Source organism: Cydia fagiglandana, chromosome Z (genome assembly GCF_963556715.1).
Source record: "Cydia fagiglandana chromosome Z, ilCydFagi1.1, whole genome shotgun sequence".
In the NCBI taxonomy this organism is placed as follows: domain Eukaryota; kingdom Metazoa; phylum Arthropoda; class Insecta; order Lepidoptera; family Tortricidae; genus Cydia; species Cydia fagiglandana.
This window is the reverse complement of record NC_085959.1, coordinates 5,412,109-5,427,369: the sequence shown is the minus strand read 5'-3', so window position 1 is coordinate 5,427,369 and position 15,261 is coordinate 5,412,109. Positions and strand designations below refer to the sequence as shown.

Here is a 15,261-nt window from a genome sequence, read left to right as displayed (position 1 = left end):
TCGTACACGGCGACACCGCGACGCCGCGTCGAGTTTGCCGACGCGACTCGACAAGTTTCAACAGTGTTGCAACCCGTAATATAAGATTGAAATTGTTTTTTCCCTCGTAAAGCGCTTGTTTATCCTTCTTTAATACAATACAAGAGGGTAAAAACTCATTTTATCCGCTAGTGATTAAAGTGATTTGGCCTTGAAGTATACTTAAGTAGCATTTGACAGATAACGAAACGTTTTGTTCATAATTATATCATATAATTTATATGGTACTTTCGATAATATTTATCATTGAATTCATGGTTTGAAAAGCTGGTAAAAATTAAAAAAATCGCTATATTTTGTTATTATAACAGTAAAAACTGTAAATTAGATAAGAAATCTTTGTTTTTTGTAATAATGTTGAATGTATTCTAATCGCAAATAAAAAGTCAATGCTATTTCAAAACGCATTATTGGATTGACATTTCCAATAATGCGTTTTGAAATTGCATTGACTTTTGCGTTTAGAATACATTCAACATTATTAGAATGAACAAAGATCTAGTTCTCATTGTTTTCGTGTTAAAGTTACTTACCTAACGTAATTTGGATAAATTGTAATTGATATTCGAAAACAATTATGTGAACGTAAATGTAACTAGGCATGGTAAAAATGCGGAAATATAATGTTTGGGAGACCCGTCGTGACTAGGATATTTTCTCTTGTGGGGGCCCCTCTGTTGTGGGGGCCCCGGGCCGTTGCCCCGCCTGCCCTGCCCTAAATCCGGCCCTGTGCAGTACCATCGATATGATTGGTATGTTTTTGGGGTGTCGTATTTGATTTTTTATTACTTTAAAATTATATTTGAAGGGTCGTTGGATAAGTATAAACAAACTTATGCGTTTCTGATTTGGTGGAAGGTGAAGTTTGTCGGAATCCGAACACAATTTAGATAAATGATTTTTGATTTTTATGAAATCTGTGATTTTAATAGCAAATTGTATGTTTATCGGTTAAATTAAAAGAAAGAATTCCTTACCCAGGTTAGCTAGGTTAGCTTAGGTTGTCTGGATGAAATTACTTATAGCGATAAGACCGATTATTGCTGCCTCTATTTACAATGTAAATATGTTGTTAAATTTGATTTATTATGTGGTGCAATAAAGTTTATTTACTTACTTTACTAGCAAATTAGTTATATTCAAGGGGATATATATCCAGTAACCATATAACTTATTTCTTCAGCTGACTCCGGCTACTAATTAAACTACTTGCTACATTGCGCGTCTTTTAATTTTAAGATGATAGTGGAAGGCCGCTAATCCATACAAAAGGAGTCCTCATTTTTTACCTACTTTGATGACCCTTTGTTTGATTTTTCAATTTTTACATCTTTTGTAAATCTTATGATATTTTTTATTTGCTCCTAAGTATATCATACGGAGGGGCAGAGCTATGCTAAATATACAATACAATACAATACAATACAGAACAATACAATACAATACTCTTTATTGCACACCTCACATACACGTAGTATCGTAGTAAATATATAATGAATTGTCTAAAAATACTAAAAATATTTTCGGTAATGTAAAAATCCAGGGAGAACAATGGGGACTACGTTTGTATGGATTAGCGGCCGGTCCACTATCGTCTTAAATTTTAAGAACTCTACTTGTTTTACGTGATTCTGCGCTTTCGAGTCTTTTAAGTCTTTTAAGTCCCGAGTCGAGTCGTCTGTTGAGTCTTTTTTAAACACAACTTAAAAGGACTCGAGCCTCCGAATAAACAATTTGATAGGTTTTATCTAATTAACAGTAAAGAAAACGGACGTTATTGTATGATTTGTGCACCTATAATAACCCATGAATTTTACATCCCGATGACAAGTTCACTGAAAAGGACAAAAGTCTCTACTAACGATTTGGGTCTATAATAAATAGTTGAAAAGAAATCGAGTTTCGTTTTAATTATAAGAGTCTGAAAAACTAAGTCGAGTCTCAAACTCAAAGCAGAGCACTCGAGTCTTAACACTCATAACCAACATTTATCTTAATATTTTTGGCGTGATAATGTCTTATAAATCCGTGAACACCGGTAGCATGCACGAAAAAGTGTCACGTTGTGGACAGATCTCCATGGTAACGTTAGGGCAATTTTTCATCAATGTTTTCTTATGACGTTATCACGCAAAATTATCGTCCGTAAACCTACTTTACAGACTATTTTTTTTAGTCAACGTTACTAAAGCACTAGACAGCCTAACACTAATAACTCAGATCACCCACTCTTATCGTCCCTAAAAATGTCCCCAGCACAAATTGTCACGTTTTTTCGTCCCTAGGGCGCCCACCCTTTGTGTGTTTGCACTTCGAATAGCCCTTGTGTCGCACCGAAAGGTCCTATAGGCCCACAAATGCGTTACACTTGTGTGTTTCTGGTCCAAAAGAGGGTCAGTAGTCACGCATTGCGCCGGTTGGGAGCTAGTCGAGCGTTAAAAGCATACAGAACAAGTGTGTACATTTTCGTATGTTTTATGGAGTTGTGTTTTGACATGGCTATCAAAATTTGGATAAGGGTGATATTACAAAAGAAGCGAGGCTGTCTGTCGGTCAAATACATATTAGTAGTAGATATCATTTTGGACCAAAATCTTATTTTCTCGCTTGAATCTTTAAAGGCATATTATTTTTATTCTTTTTTAAAAGCTGGATTAAGTATGACAGTATAATTTTACACCGTAAAAATGGCAGTTTGTCTAAGCGTTTTTGAACCGTGAGTGAATTATACAGGGTGATTCAGGAGACGTGAGCAGGATTAACACTGCGAATTTCGTAAATTATAAGCAACTGTTTCCTATCAGTATCAGTGAGGTTAACGTTAACTTTCTAGTCGTGTTGAAAAAAAAAGTTATTAAATTAATTACGACATGGATGGTCACCCTAACATTAGAATACTAAACTACCGATATTCTGTGTCAAATTGAATGTCATCACTGTCATCACGGTCTGGTTACTTTTGAAAACTCGTATCTCACTCGGGTTTGACATTTTATTTTCTTCGTAAAAGAGGTTTTATGTTTATTAATTAGGTCTGGTAGGGTGACCATGATTGTAGAGAATTAAATTTGCCCTCACCAAAAAGTTGAAAAATAGGAAAAAGTGTGGTTGTTTCACCTAAATACGACGGTGATCGATCAATTATCAGTTACTGAGTGTGCAGGATTAGTCCTGCTCACGTCTCATGAATCACCCTGTATTTGTTTGTAATAAAAACAACTGGTAGTGACCTTGTTTTAATCGTTTTGAAAAATGGCACAGCAAATAATATTTGACCACAATTATAAAGCTTATTGAGATTACTTTATACAGAGTGTAAAAGTGGCTCATAATGTACATATTTGCAATTTAGTCATAATAAGAAGAATTACTTAATTTACGTTTGGGAAATAATTAAAGAGAATTGAGTAGATAGAGGCATATGGTCATAGTAAATTTTGTAATCACAGTTGGAGGGTGGGCAAATTTATTAAGTATATTTTTGGCCCCAATAATTCATAAGCGGGCAGTCCAATCAGAAATTACACGTCATAATTTCCATACATTAGGTACTTAAGTTTCGATTCGCGATGTCTTTTACCAATTGTCGCGGCTAGGGGGGGTATTCAGATTCATTCGCACGAAACGCTTATGTTTGTTCGTCAACATGTATGTACAAGTGTCATTATGCGAAAGCTTAGAGGGCCTACCGCGAACCACGTTCCACGTGTTCCCTCTCTGTCGCACTTCGCATTCGTACGTAAGTGTGACAGGGAGACAACACGACGAACGTGGTTCGCGGTAGACCCTCCGGACCCTAACATAAGGGATCGCATGCGTTATTTCACGCACACTAATAATAGCGCACTCATCATTTTTGTCAACCCTAGGGACCGTGGGGCCGCGATACTAGCGGGTCCATGAACGGTTTCACTAGCGATTATTAATATTATTATACAGAGTTCAGTGTTGTTCATGTCAAAATACAACTCTCATGCGTTTTATTACTTAAATCGTTTGCCTTATTTCACGAGTAGCATAAAATTGGTCACATTATGCATTATCTAAATATGTAGAATAAATATTGTTTATTTCTAATTTTCAAAACGTCGTACAGATTTCTGCGCTGTTTCTTATATTCTTATAGAATAAAATAACGAAAGCTAAACCTAACTAAAAAAATCAATACCCCTAAAACCCAACCTTCAAAACCTAGGCCCATCGGCAAGGTGACCATCGCGCAGGCAGCATTCCCGCGCTGTATAGCGATGGCAATCCATTGCGCGAGAGCCTCCCTTAACCGCTTACCAAGCTCCTTAAGGAGCCCACGCGCTCCTCTACCCCACGGCCCCAGTGTCACGACGCCAAAGCTACGAACTCGTAGTCGGCGCCGAGACAGCTGTATTTGTAAGCCTTAGCCCGCTCTCGCGCGTCCGCCAGCATTTCTGCTGGTTGCTAGCAGGGATGTTGCGGATGCAGATTTTTTAATATCCGCGAATGCGGATGCGGATGCGAATATTCGCAACATCCCTGGTTGCTAGAATGTAGGACGCTGCCAACGTGTCGGCGCAGGTATAGCGCTCCACACCAGCGCGCGGACCATTCTCCATGCATTATCTATATATGATTACAGCATAAAGTGACCATCTATTATTGCTCTTTAGGGTTAAGATTCTGTAGTGTTAGGATATAATTATGTCTAGGATTAAAGGTAGCTTGACTGCTGTAAACGCAATCTATTTATTGATTAACCTTGTCTACAGCTACACAGACAGACAGAGCTATATAGTAGATACAGACAGACTGCAGCCCGATTGCAAATTTTATTCTATAATTTATTTCTTTTGACGATTATAATACGTACTTAATCTAATCTATGGGAACTGTACGCCGACTGCACGCCAACTGCAACGTCCGCGTGCAGATCCCATACCAGTTGCAGTTGGGGTGCAAACGTTGCAGTCCGTCTTACCAGCTCTAACTGTAGGTAAAGCCTTGCAAAAAAAGTTTAGGTTGTGGTTCTAGATGACAATATGTATACCTACGTATAAAAGAATATTTAATTACATAAGAAATACACAAATACCAGATAAAATTATATGTGAACCTGTCATGTTTAACTGGAAATGAAAATCACCAGTTTCGTAGGCCGGGTCACTGACTAGGCCAGGGGCCGTTAATAATGTTAATTATTTTATAAATTTACAACTTGTATGTTCAAAACAAATTTAAACTGAATGAGAGAATTTATAGTTATATTTCTTCTTCTTCCTGGCGTTATCCCGGCATTTTGCCACGGCTCATGGGAGCCTGGGGTCCGCTTGACAACTAATCCCATGATTTGACGTAGGCACTAGTTTTTACGAAAGCGACTGCCATCTGACCTTCCAACCCAGAGGGGAAACTAGGCCTTATTGGGATTAGTCCGGTTTCCTCGCGATGTTTTCCTTCACCGAAAAGCGATTGGCAAATATCAAATGATATTTCGTACATAAGTTCCGAAAAACTCATTGGTACGAGCCGGGGTTTGAACCCGCGACCTCCGGATTGAAAGTCGCACGCTCTTACCGCTAGGCCACCAGCGCTTCATAATTTATAGTTATATTTATGTTTTAAAAATGATATTTCACAATATCCTTTCAATAGAGGGGGCCGATAATTTAATTCGAGCGCTCGTTTTCGTGTTCTTTAATATATCTCCACTACTAGGAATTTAAATTCTATCAATAGAATCGAACACGAGTGGTCAATACCACTAGATTCACAATTTGTATCTCAAAAATATTGATTCGCCGTTTTCCACAGATTTTCGAGCGCTCTCCATTAGTAAGCCGCTTGTTTCGTGGCCCGACCCTCTGTAAATTCGGCCACTTGTCCAAATCATAACGTTGTGATACAAATCACTATTAACGGAATATAATTTATTTAATATCTACTCGCGATCAGGTGTAGGGAAGGGACAAGAGTCGGTAGTTTATAGAAAGGGAAAAGTCGATAAATGTTTGAATCAGAGTAGAGACGAGCGTTCGCGTTTGTGTTGTCTATTTTTGTATGGGATTTTGAACAGCGCGGCATACGGGACGTTTTGTAAACTCAAAAGGCCATACAAAATAAGACTAAACGCAAACGCGTACGTCACGTCACGCTATTGAAATAGAAATAGAAAATATTGATTTGGCTTAAAAACATACATTAGGTACAACATATATAAAGAAACATACACCAAATCGGATGTCGCTCAGCATAAGCAGTGTTTGTAAGATACTGCGCTGATTTTCAGGGCGCCCAAAATTAAAAACTAAAACTTAAAACTAATTAAGGGGACCACTGATTAACAGTCCGCCGGACGGTATCAGCCTGTCAGTTGTTCGGAACTGTCAAAATTTTGTTCTAACTGACAGGCCGATACCGTCCGGCGGACTGTTAATCAGTGGGCCCCTTTAATAATTGAATGAAATTTACACTAGAGGTACAGGCTTATCTTACATACGTACAAACTAACCCCCTTATTCATAAACGCGCTACAAACATCAATTAGCTAATAACCGTTTGTCCTTATCTGTCATTTTAACTTGTGTATTTGTAAGAAAGGGATAAAACATAATTTTACTAAATCAGTCACGTAAAGTTTTATGAATAAAGGGGTAACTACTACTTTAGATTCGGAACCAACTATCTCTGCATGGCATTTGCAACGACAAAGTGTGACAGTGTCTTCATTAATGACAAATTTCTACGAAAAAGTGACGTTTATAATGACATGCTTTCACTTTGTTCTACGCGTATTCAAGTCGGTGCATGCAAAGTTAGCTAATCCTAAATAATTATTGTTGGAATTAGATAGAGTTAGACCAAAATGAGTCTGCAACGATTTTGATAGCACACGCAGTGCAAGTGTTATTTTAAACGTCAAACTTCTATGAAATTATGACTTATAAATAACGCACTGCGTATTATGCTATCAAAATTGTTGCAGACTTATCCTGGTCTAACTCTAGCTAAACCTAAAAAAATTGTTATTACAATTTTAATTTCTGGTATCGATACTGTCGACGTGTCCCGTCTCTCAACCCACGGGGGAGCGTGGGGTACATCGGTGACATACGCACCCCATCGCGGGGACAGCGGGGCAAGGATTCACCATCGAGCCGCAAGTGTCGTTTAAATGGTACTTTTATTACTGGGGCTAGGTGGAGGTACGGTTCTACAATTGGATTGATGACACATGACATGAATAGGTATATCTGCGTTGAATTCAAAACAGTCTAGCTTAGATGACGATTATTCTTGATGGAAAACGTCTCTCTCCCTCTCTTTAGCCCTTCTCTTCCCTTCGGGTGTAGGCCTCCTTCATTTTACGCCACTCCTCACAATTCTGTGCTACATGAAGCCAGTTCTTCCTCGCAGTTTCGATGTCGTCGTCCCAACGCGTCTGGGGTCTACTTTGGGGACGCTCCTCCCCCCATGGCCGCCACTCGAGTACTCGTTTACTCCACAATTCGGTCTTTCGTACTATATGCCCATTCCGTCTTTAAACTAGCTACGGAGCATTCCATGAAATACTCTACCGTTTATTCCGTGCTAAAGCGAATTTTCTGAAGATTTGCAGGTATAAGAGTAATAAGAGTTTCCTTTTTTATGACAAATGGTCAAAAATGCCGAAAAAATCACACATTTCATCACACAAATAAATGCCATTACCGGGATGCTGCACTAGGACATACGCTTGGCGGGGAACAGAACTCTATGTAGGAACCTGGTCTTCAAAAGGATATGATGTCACGATCCTCAGTATTGAGGGACCGACTGAAGAAGAAGACCGGGATTCGAACCCAGAACCATCAGCTTCGCAGGCAGGGTCACTACCCACTTGGCTAGACAAAACGACACTCTTAAAGAGTGACAATTCGAATGTGACTCTTACTAGTAACAACACCAAGCTAAATTAGCAGCAACTTTGTTAGCACAGCTTGTGCAAGTGTTACTTCAAACGTCATCATTTATTATTGTTTTATTTGATGATAATATGACGTCTTTGATCTGTTCTACTCGGTGCAAAAATTAGCTTAGACATACCGTAAAAACTAACCCTTTTGCCCAGAAAAACATAACCTTTATCAATTTCACATTTACATCAAAAACGCCTCCCCCAAACAAACGAACTATATGAATAATTATGCCAAAACCGGATCATACCAGATCAAAGCAGATTATCGCGGCAGAAAAAATGCATTATTTTTCGTCCTATTACCCTCCCCTTATGCGCAAACACTTATTTTGTATGGGGAGTATTGTGACGTTGATCGCTGGAAGCATACATTGTTCTGTTTTTCGAGTGTTTGTGCCCATATGTTGGACAATCGGGTCGAGTGGATGCCATTAACTCTGATTTTCTGAAGCCTATCATGCTTGTGTTTAGTCGAGCGATGAGTACGGCATTGTTTTATGGGGAATTGTAACGGACGGTTTTTGTGGAAATGAGCTTTTTTGTTGTTGGCTAGATTGAAATTGTTGTTGCATACAGAAATAAATGGGTTACCTATAGGAAGAAAAAGTGACCAATTTCACCTTAATTTCGTTTATTAATTTATATAGTAATGTTTCTATTACATCCGTATTCGTGTTTCCAGTATTTTGCCACGGCTCACGCCACCTGGGGCCAGCTTGACAACTAATCCCGAGAATTGGCGTAGGTACTAGTTTTTACGACAACGATTGCAATCTGACCCTCCAACCCAGAGGGTAAACTAGGCATCATTGGGATTAGTCCGGTTTCCTCACGACGTTTTCCTTCGCCGAAAAGCGACTGATAATTATCAAATGATATTTGATATAATGATTTGAACATAAGTTCCGAGAAACTCATTGGTACGAGCCGGGGTTTGAACCCGCGACCTCCGATTGAAAGTTGCACGCTCTTACCGCTAGGCCACCAGCGCTTTTATAATGTCAATATAGAGGAAAATGGGGACTACGTTTGTATGAACAAGCGGTCATCCACTATCCTCTTTAGCCCCAAGGTTTAACCGCAAGAAAACAATTGCCAACCGCCATTAGTTACCTTGTAACTGCATGCGTCAAGCCGTGAGTCTGTAATTTTGTACCCGTCCCTAGGGGGTTGTATGTCTGAGTTAGTATCATTTGAGGGAGCATCGGTTGCCGATCTGTCTTCTTTTATACCTACCACATTCTTTCCCTTTTCTTGTTTGACCACTCCGTCACGCTTCTATTTATGTGTTTTATCAAATAAATAAAGTTGATTGCTATTGGATGGTTTTCTGTGTTCTTTAGCTGTAGATTATAATTCTGTCCATTGTTAAAAACTAAATTTCACCCCATACATAAAGCTTCACTAAGTCACATTTTTTGGGGACAAAAAACAAGACAAAGAAAAGAATTTTGACCCATGCGTATTACTTGTGGCCGACGATGGTTAGCGAACAGCGTAGACCATAGACGCTTCCAGCTACAAAGTTGTCTGATGCACATTGCTGGATATTTATTATATAACTATGAAAGTAAAAAAAATAGAAATTCTTAATAGAAAACTGTTTTAACAGTTTGACTACACTCTTGGGTATGCAATGTTTTAAATATACTCCGTATTCATCGGTCACAATAAATATACACATCGAATTATAAAAACCCCCATCATTTATAATTATACCATATCTCCTTTGATAAATAATATATTAAACCATCTTCCAAACCAATGCCATAGCTATTGACAGTACGATAAAACGAATTACAAAAAGCATTTCTTCTCACAGATGGGCCACCACGGCATGGAGAGTCTCGACATGCTGGACCCGCTCAGCTCCTCATCCATGACCACCCTGGCCCCCATGGGGGAGGTCGCGCCCCCTCACCACCAGCTGCACGGCTACGGGATGAACCATGTCATGAACCATCACCACCACGCAGGGTCCTTAGGGCACGCACCGCCAGCTCATCTAGCTCACCCGTCAGCCGCTCTTCATCCTGATACAGACACAGATCCAAGAGAGCTTGAAGCTTTTGCAGAGAGATTCAAACAGAGAAGGATTAAATTGGGAGTAACTCAAGCAGACGTCGGGAAAGCACTGGCGAACCTGAAACTACCTGGTGTTGGAGCGCTCTCCCAAAGTACTATCTGCCGCTTTGAAAGCCTTACTCTAAGTCATAACAACATGATCGCTCTAAAACCGATCTTACAAGCTTGGTTGGAAGAAGCAGAGGCCCAGGCGAAGAACAAAAGACGGGACCCCGATGCGCCCAGCGTCCTACCTGCTGGCGAGAAGAAACGCAAACGCACATCCATAGCGGCACCAGAGAAAAGAAGCCTCGAAGCGTATTTCGCTGTCCAACCACGCCCTTCCGGAGAGAAAATAGCAGCGATCGCGGAGAAACTTGACTTGAAGAAGAACGTGGTAAGGGTGTGGTTTTGCAATCAGCGGCAGAAACAGAAGCGGATGAAGTTCGCCGCGCAGCACTGACCGGGGGGAGGCGGCGCGGCGCTGCTCTACCCGGGTACCGGGTACGGGTACTAGCCGCCCGCGACACCTTACCCGGTCTCCCCCTGGGGTCGACCACTCGTAAGCAATAATCGTTTCGATCTCATTCCTTTGACACATCTCAATTCGTAGCGTAGCTCCTTTTGTATTCTCATATTATATTTTTCGAGACACAGGGTATATATTCGATTATATACATATCATTACAGTAACTAGAGGTCGCTTAACCGTATCATTTCTGCCGTTTTGATGTTTTACCAACATCTTGTACATGAAAAATTGAAATTCAGGATTTTAAAGAGAATGTGCCTTGCAAATATCAATATTCTGTGTTTAATGTTAAAGTAACTTGAACGCCGTGTGGCGTCGGCAGTAGCGCCGGCCACAGGCGGTAGCGGGGCGGGAGCGATCCGCTCTTCGCTCGAGCCGTGTGTGGATTGGACAAGTAAAATGTGAGAAGAAGCCTTATTAGATGCGATCAAAAGCACGAATAAAATTTAACAAAATCGCAACATGGTACCTAAGACAAAGTTTGTGTTTTATTAACTATTAGTAACACGAAGGAAAAGTTAATGTTTTTATTAGTATAAAGTCTTCATATTACTTGTCTAATTCGATCAATTCGTTAGTTCTGTTCTGATACTATAATACTGTACAAAGTTTAAATTAAGGGTATACTTTCAATTTTAGTTGTAGATAGTATCCAGTAGTTCATGGTTTAACGATCATTTAATATTAAAAGCATTTCACGAAAGGCACAATTAAATTAGCTTAAGAAGTTACTAGTGACATTTAGCCAAAATAGTTTTAAAATTTCATTTGTAAATAACACATTTCGATCTAATAGGCATTTAGAATAGTTATATAATTCAAGTGAATTAGTACAATGCAGGATTCGTGCTGTTCATTTCAAGCATGCCAAAAATAAGTGTATGATAGTTTTGAGGCCAAATCTCCAGACATTTGATGGAAGTTTTCTTTCTTAACAAATTGTTAAGGCAGTAATAACCTCTAGTCGCCTAAGAATCAAAACATGCCAAAACAAATGCAAATTTTGATACGGCAAAATACAAATATTAATTGTAAGGAAGCCCTTTTTATAGGCCTTTTTAAAATCACACATTTCATCACACAAACAAATGCCATTACCGAACAGAACCCTATGGAGGAACCTGGTCTTCAGAAGGATATGATGTCACGATCCTCAGTATTGAGGGACTGACTGAAGAAGAAGACCGGGATTCGAACCCAGAACCATCAGCTTCGCAGACAGGGTCACTACCCACTTGGCTAGACAAAACGACATTCTCAAAGAGTGACAATTCGAATGTAAGGAATGTAATAATTGTAAGGAAGCCCTTTTTATAGGCCTCTGGGTGGCTAAATATAAAAATGTAATGCAGTTAATATTAAATTTTATATCAATTGAAACTTGTGTTTTGGTCCTTTAAATTTAACAGCTTATGAGTGACTTTTGCTTGTCACCCGACGACATGTTATCCAGAAAATGTTATCTTATGGTTTGGCGTTTGTCGTTTTGGCTAGGCAACTGTTATTAGAGCGGTAATATGAATTCATTGTACAGTGAGATGCGACATAGCATGGAGAAATTTATGAATAAATTCAATGATAAAGTCGCCATGCACTTTTGCGGCTGATGGTCCATTTGTCCAAAAACTATTTGGCACGAAATAGCTCAAGCTTTTTCCAGTTCTGTGGCCATGAGTAAGCCCATTCAGATTTAAAAAAAAGTTGTTTTATATTTTGATGACGCGCAAAATAAACAAAAAAGCTTTTATTAGAAATAAATATTGGAAATCAAAATATAGGAATTATTAAGGAAGAAAATTTCCATCAATTATCTTTAAAGATTATAAGCATGAATCCAGTTCGAGACAGCTTAAGAAATTAAAAAAAAAAAGTAAAAAAGTTTGCGAATTATAAATAGTATTTTTAAAAGATATTTTGTAAATATAGAAACTAAATAAGTAATCAACACGTGCAATTTAGATATCAGTAATTATTGTAACTGATAGTAATGTATTGTCTTACTGAAACTACCAAATAATATTTTAACCTCGTAAGGCCCAAGGTCCTACCTATAGTACTTATTCAGTTCGATGAAATTTAAATCATATCCAATTGGAACAGAGTTTTGTCATTTGTCCCGCGTCGTTCATTTTTTATACAAAGCAAAATCAACTCAATTTCTTACAGTATAGGTTCAAATTGCAGTGGCAAATTTTGGATTATTTATTTGTATGGCTGGGCCTTAGGAGGATAAGTCAGGCAGTTGTACACGAGACGAACTAACTAAATATACGTCGAATGTTTCCTTGTTCTTTATGTTGCAATATTAAACTAGGCAAAAATACAAAATAAACTAATCCAAAGAAATGTTACTTACAATGATCTCAGAGTTAATTCTACACAAAAGTGGGAATCTCATGAAAAGCCTGACAAAATTATATTTGGCCCTGATATATGTGACGTTCCACAGGTAAAGGTACCTTATGGCGGTTGGCGCTTACGCTATTATTAACGTCGCTCCAATATTATTACGGCGCTTTGCGACGTAAGCGCCAGCCGCCATAAGGTACCTTTTGTAGTGGAACGTCACATATGGTCGCTACAAGCAGCTTACATCATTATTATGGCAATAATGTGCGTACGTCATTAGGATCATTGCGCTAGTTTTCATCCGGCTCTAGTTTCCGTCCACTTGACGAAATTTGAATATAAACCTTAGTTTCTGCACAAATTTGGACTTATTGCAATCTTCAATATCTAAACAATTTATCCATTTACATAAAAATTATATTTCGCAAGTAGCAAATTAAAAATGAAATGTATTATTTGCTAATCCGTTAAGTGGACGGAAACTGACAGTGGACGGTAAAATGACGCAATTACCCTATAAAATGCCAGTACCCTGTCATGACACAATTAATACACATAATTTAAAAACATTTTTTAATGCTACGCAATCCTTCGTCCTTTTATTTCATGTTTATGTTTTATTTTATTAAAAATATATTTTTTAATACAGTTGCTCAAAAAGTGCTACTTTACGTAGCTGTTTAGCGTGCGGAAAGTTGGTTATCTCGAACTAGTGCTTTTTACTTTTCCAATTTTTTTAAATTTATACTTGTTCCAATTCACGACTACTTATTGATGAGTGTTAATATTAGTTTCCTTTAAACGTCGTAATCAGCATAAAAACCTACCGTTAATGTAAGAATACGAAAAATATTACATATTTCATATTTAATTACTTACCTCTTCATCATTATAACACGTTTATTTTTTAATAGTCAATATTGAAAATTCCGTTCTTAATAAGTTGACTGAATGGAACGGAATAGCTGCCAAACGCCCATAGATATAATATACTTAAAGACGACGTCTAACCGAGCTGTCACTGTTACCACTTTTGTTTAGTGTACGATTAACAATGTTTTTCTTATTTTTTCGCAACTGTATTAAAAAACGTCGTTCGATACACGTGCGGAAATGTCATTCTTCACTCGTCCCGAGTCTTGCCACTCGCCTGCGGCTCGTGGCAAGATATCTCGGTACTCGTGAAGTAATGACATACCTTCCGCACTAGCATCGAAATGTACTATTTTGCATCTTTAAATAGTTATTTACGATACAAGTGCGAAAAAGAGGAAATTCGAAACGAGTGGCGATAAGTTAAAACATGACCGAAGGGAGTATTTTAAATCGACACGAGTTGCGAATTACCTATTCGCACGTGTATCGTACAACGTTTTACAGTACATATGGCCCTTTAAACTTTTGACATCGCACGAAAAGTGCTATTTTACGCACTAGTGCGGGAAAATAGGACCATATGTACTGTAATAGTACATTTCGATGCTAGTGCGGAAGGTATGTCATTACTTCACGAGTACCGAGATATCTTGCCACGAGCCGCAGGCGAGTGGCAAGACTCGGGACGAGTGAAGAATGACATTTCCGCACGTGTATCGAACGACGTTTTTTAATACAGTTGCGAAAAAATAAGAAAAACATTGTTAATCGTACACTAAACAAAAGTGGTAACAGTGACAGCTCGGTTAGACGTCGTCTTTAAGTATATTATATCTATGGGCGTTTGGCAGCTATTCCGTTCCATTCAGTCAACTTATTAAGAACGGAATTTTCAATATTGAATATTAAAAAATAAACGTGTTATATTGATGAAGAGGTAAGTAATTAAATATGAAATATGTAATATTTTTCGTATTCTTACATTAACGGTAGGTTTTTATGCTGATTACGACGTTTAAAGGAAACTAATATTAACACTCATCAATAAGTAGTCGTGAATTGGAACAAGTATAAATTTAAAAAAATTGGAAAAGTAAAAAGCACTAGTTCGAGATAACCAACTTTCCGCACGCTAAACAGCTACGTAAAGTAGCACTTTTTGAGCAACTGTATTAAAAAATACTTTTGAGTATTTTTGTGGTATAACCGTTTATACTAAAATCTTTTCTTCTTTTTTTGTGGCTTGTGGCTAAAGTAGCCAGCGTCATGTCGAAATCTTAAATTAAAAAGGAGAAACGGTAATTTAGAATGATAAATTTAACTTTTCTTCTTATTTACAGTATTGGTGACATTAGATAACTTTCAACGTCAGTTGTCAACTCTGCTAGTAAAATAAAGAGTGCCAAATAAAATATTGTCAGGATAGCTTTTACTCCCCAGTAATAGATTAAAAGAAAAAAAAAACCTCATCAAT

At 38.2% G+C, this 15,261-nt stretch overlaps 1 protein-coding gene across 2 annotated transcripts in view; it reads left to right on the top strand.

The window, feature by feature from the left end:
- The window catches only part of LOC134678748 (inhibitory POU protein), a 97,379-nt gene extending 84,975 nt beyond the window's left edge, over positions 1 to 12,404 (top strand). Inside the window, exon 4 of one of the 2 annotated variants that reach the window (XM_063537442.1) lies at positions 9,789 to 12,404. In XM_063537442.1, the coding sequence (XP_063393512.1) occupies positions 9,789 to 10,493 (705 nt within the window). In that variant the 3' untranslated portion in view covers positions 10,494 to 12,404. Of the gene's footprint in view, positions 1 to 9,773 lie in introns of both variants that reach the window. The other variant, XM_063537441.1, reaches the window with a different exon arrangement.
- The last annotated feature ends 2,857 nt before the right edge of the window (positions 12,405 to 15,261 follow it).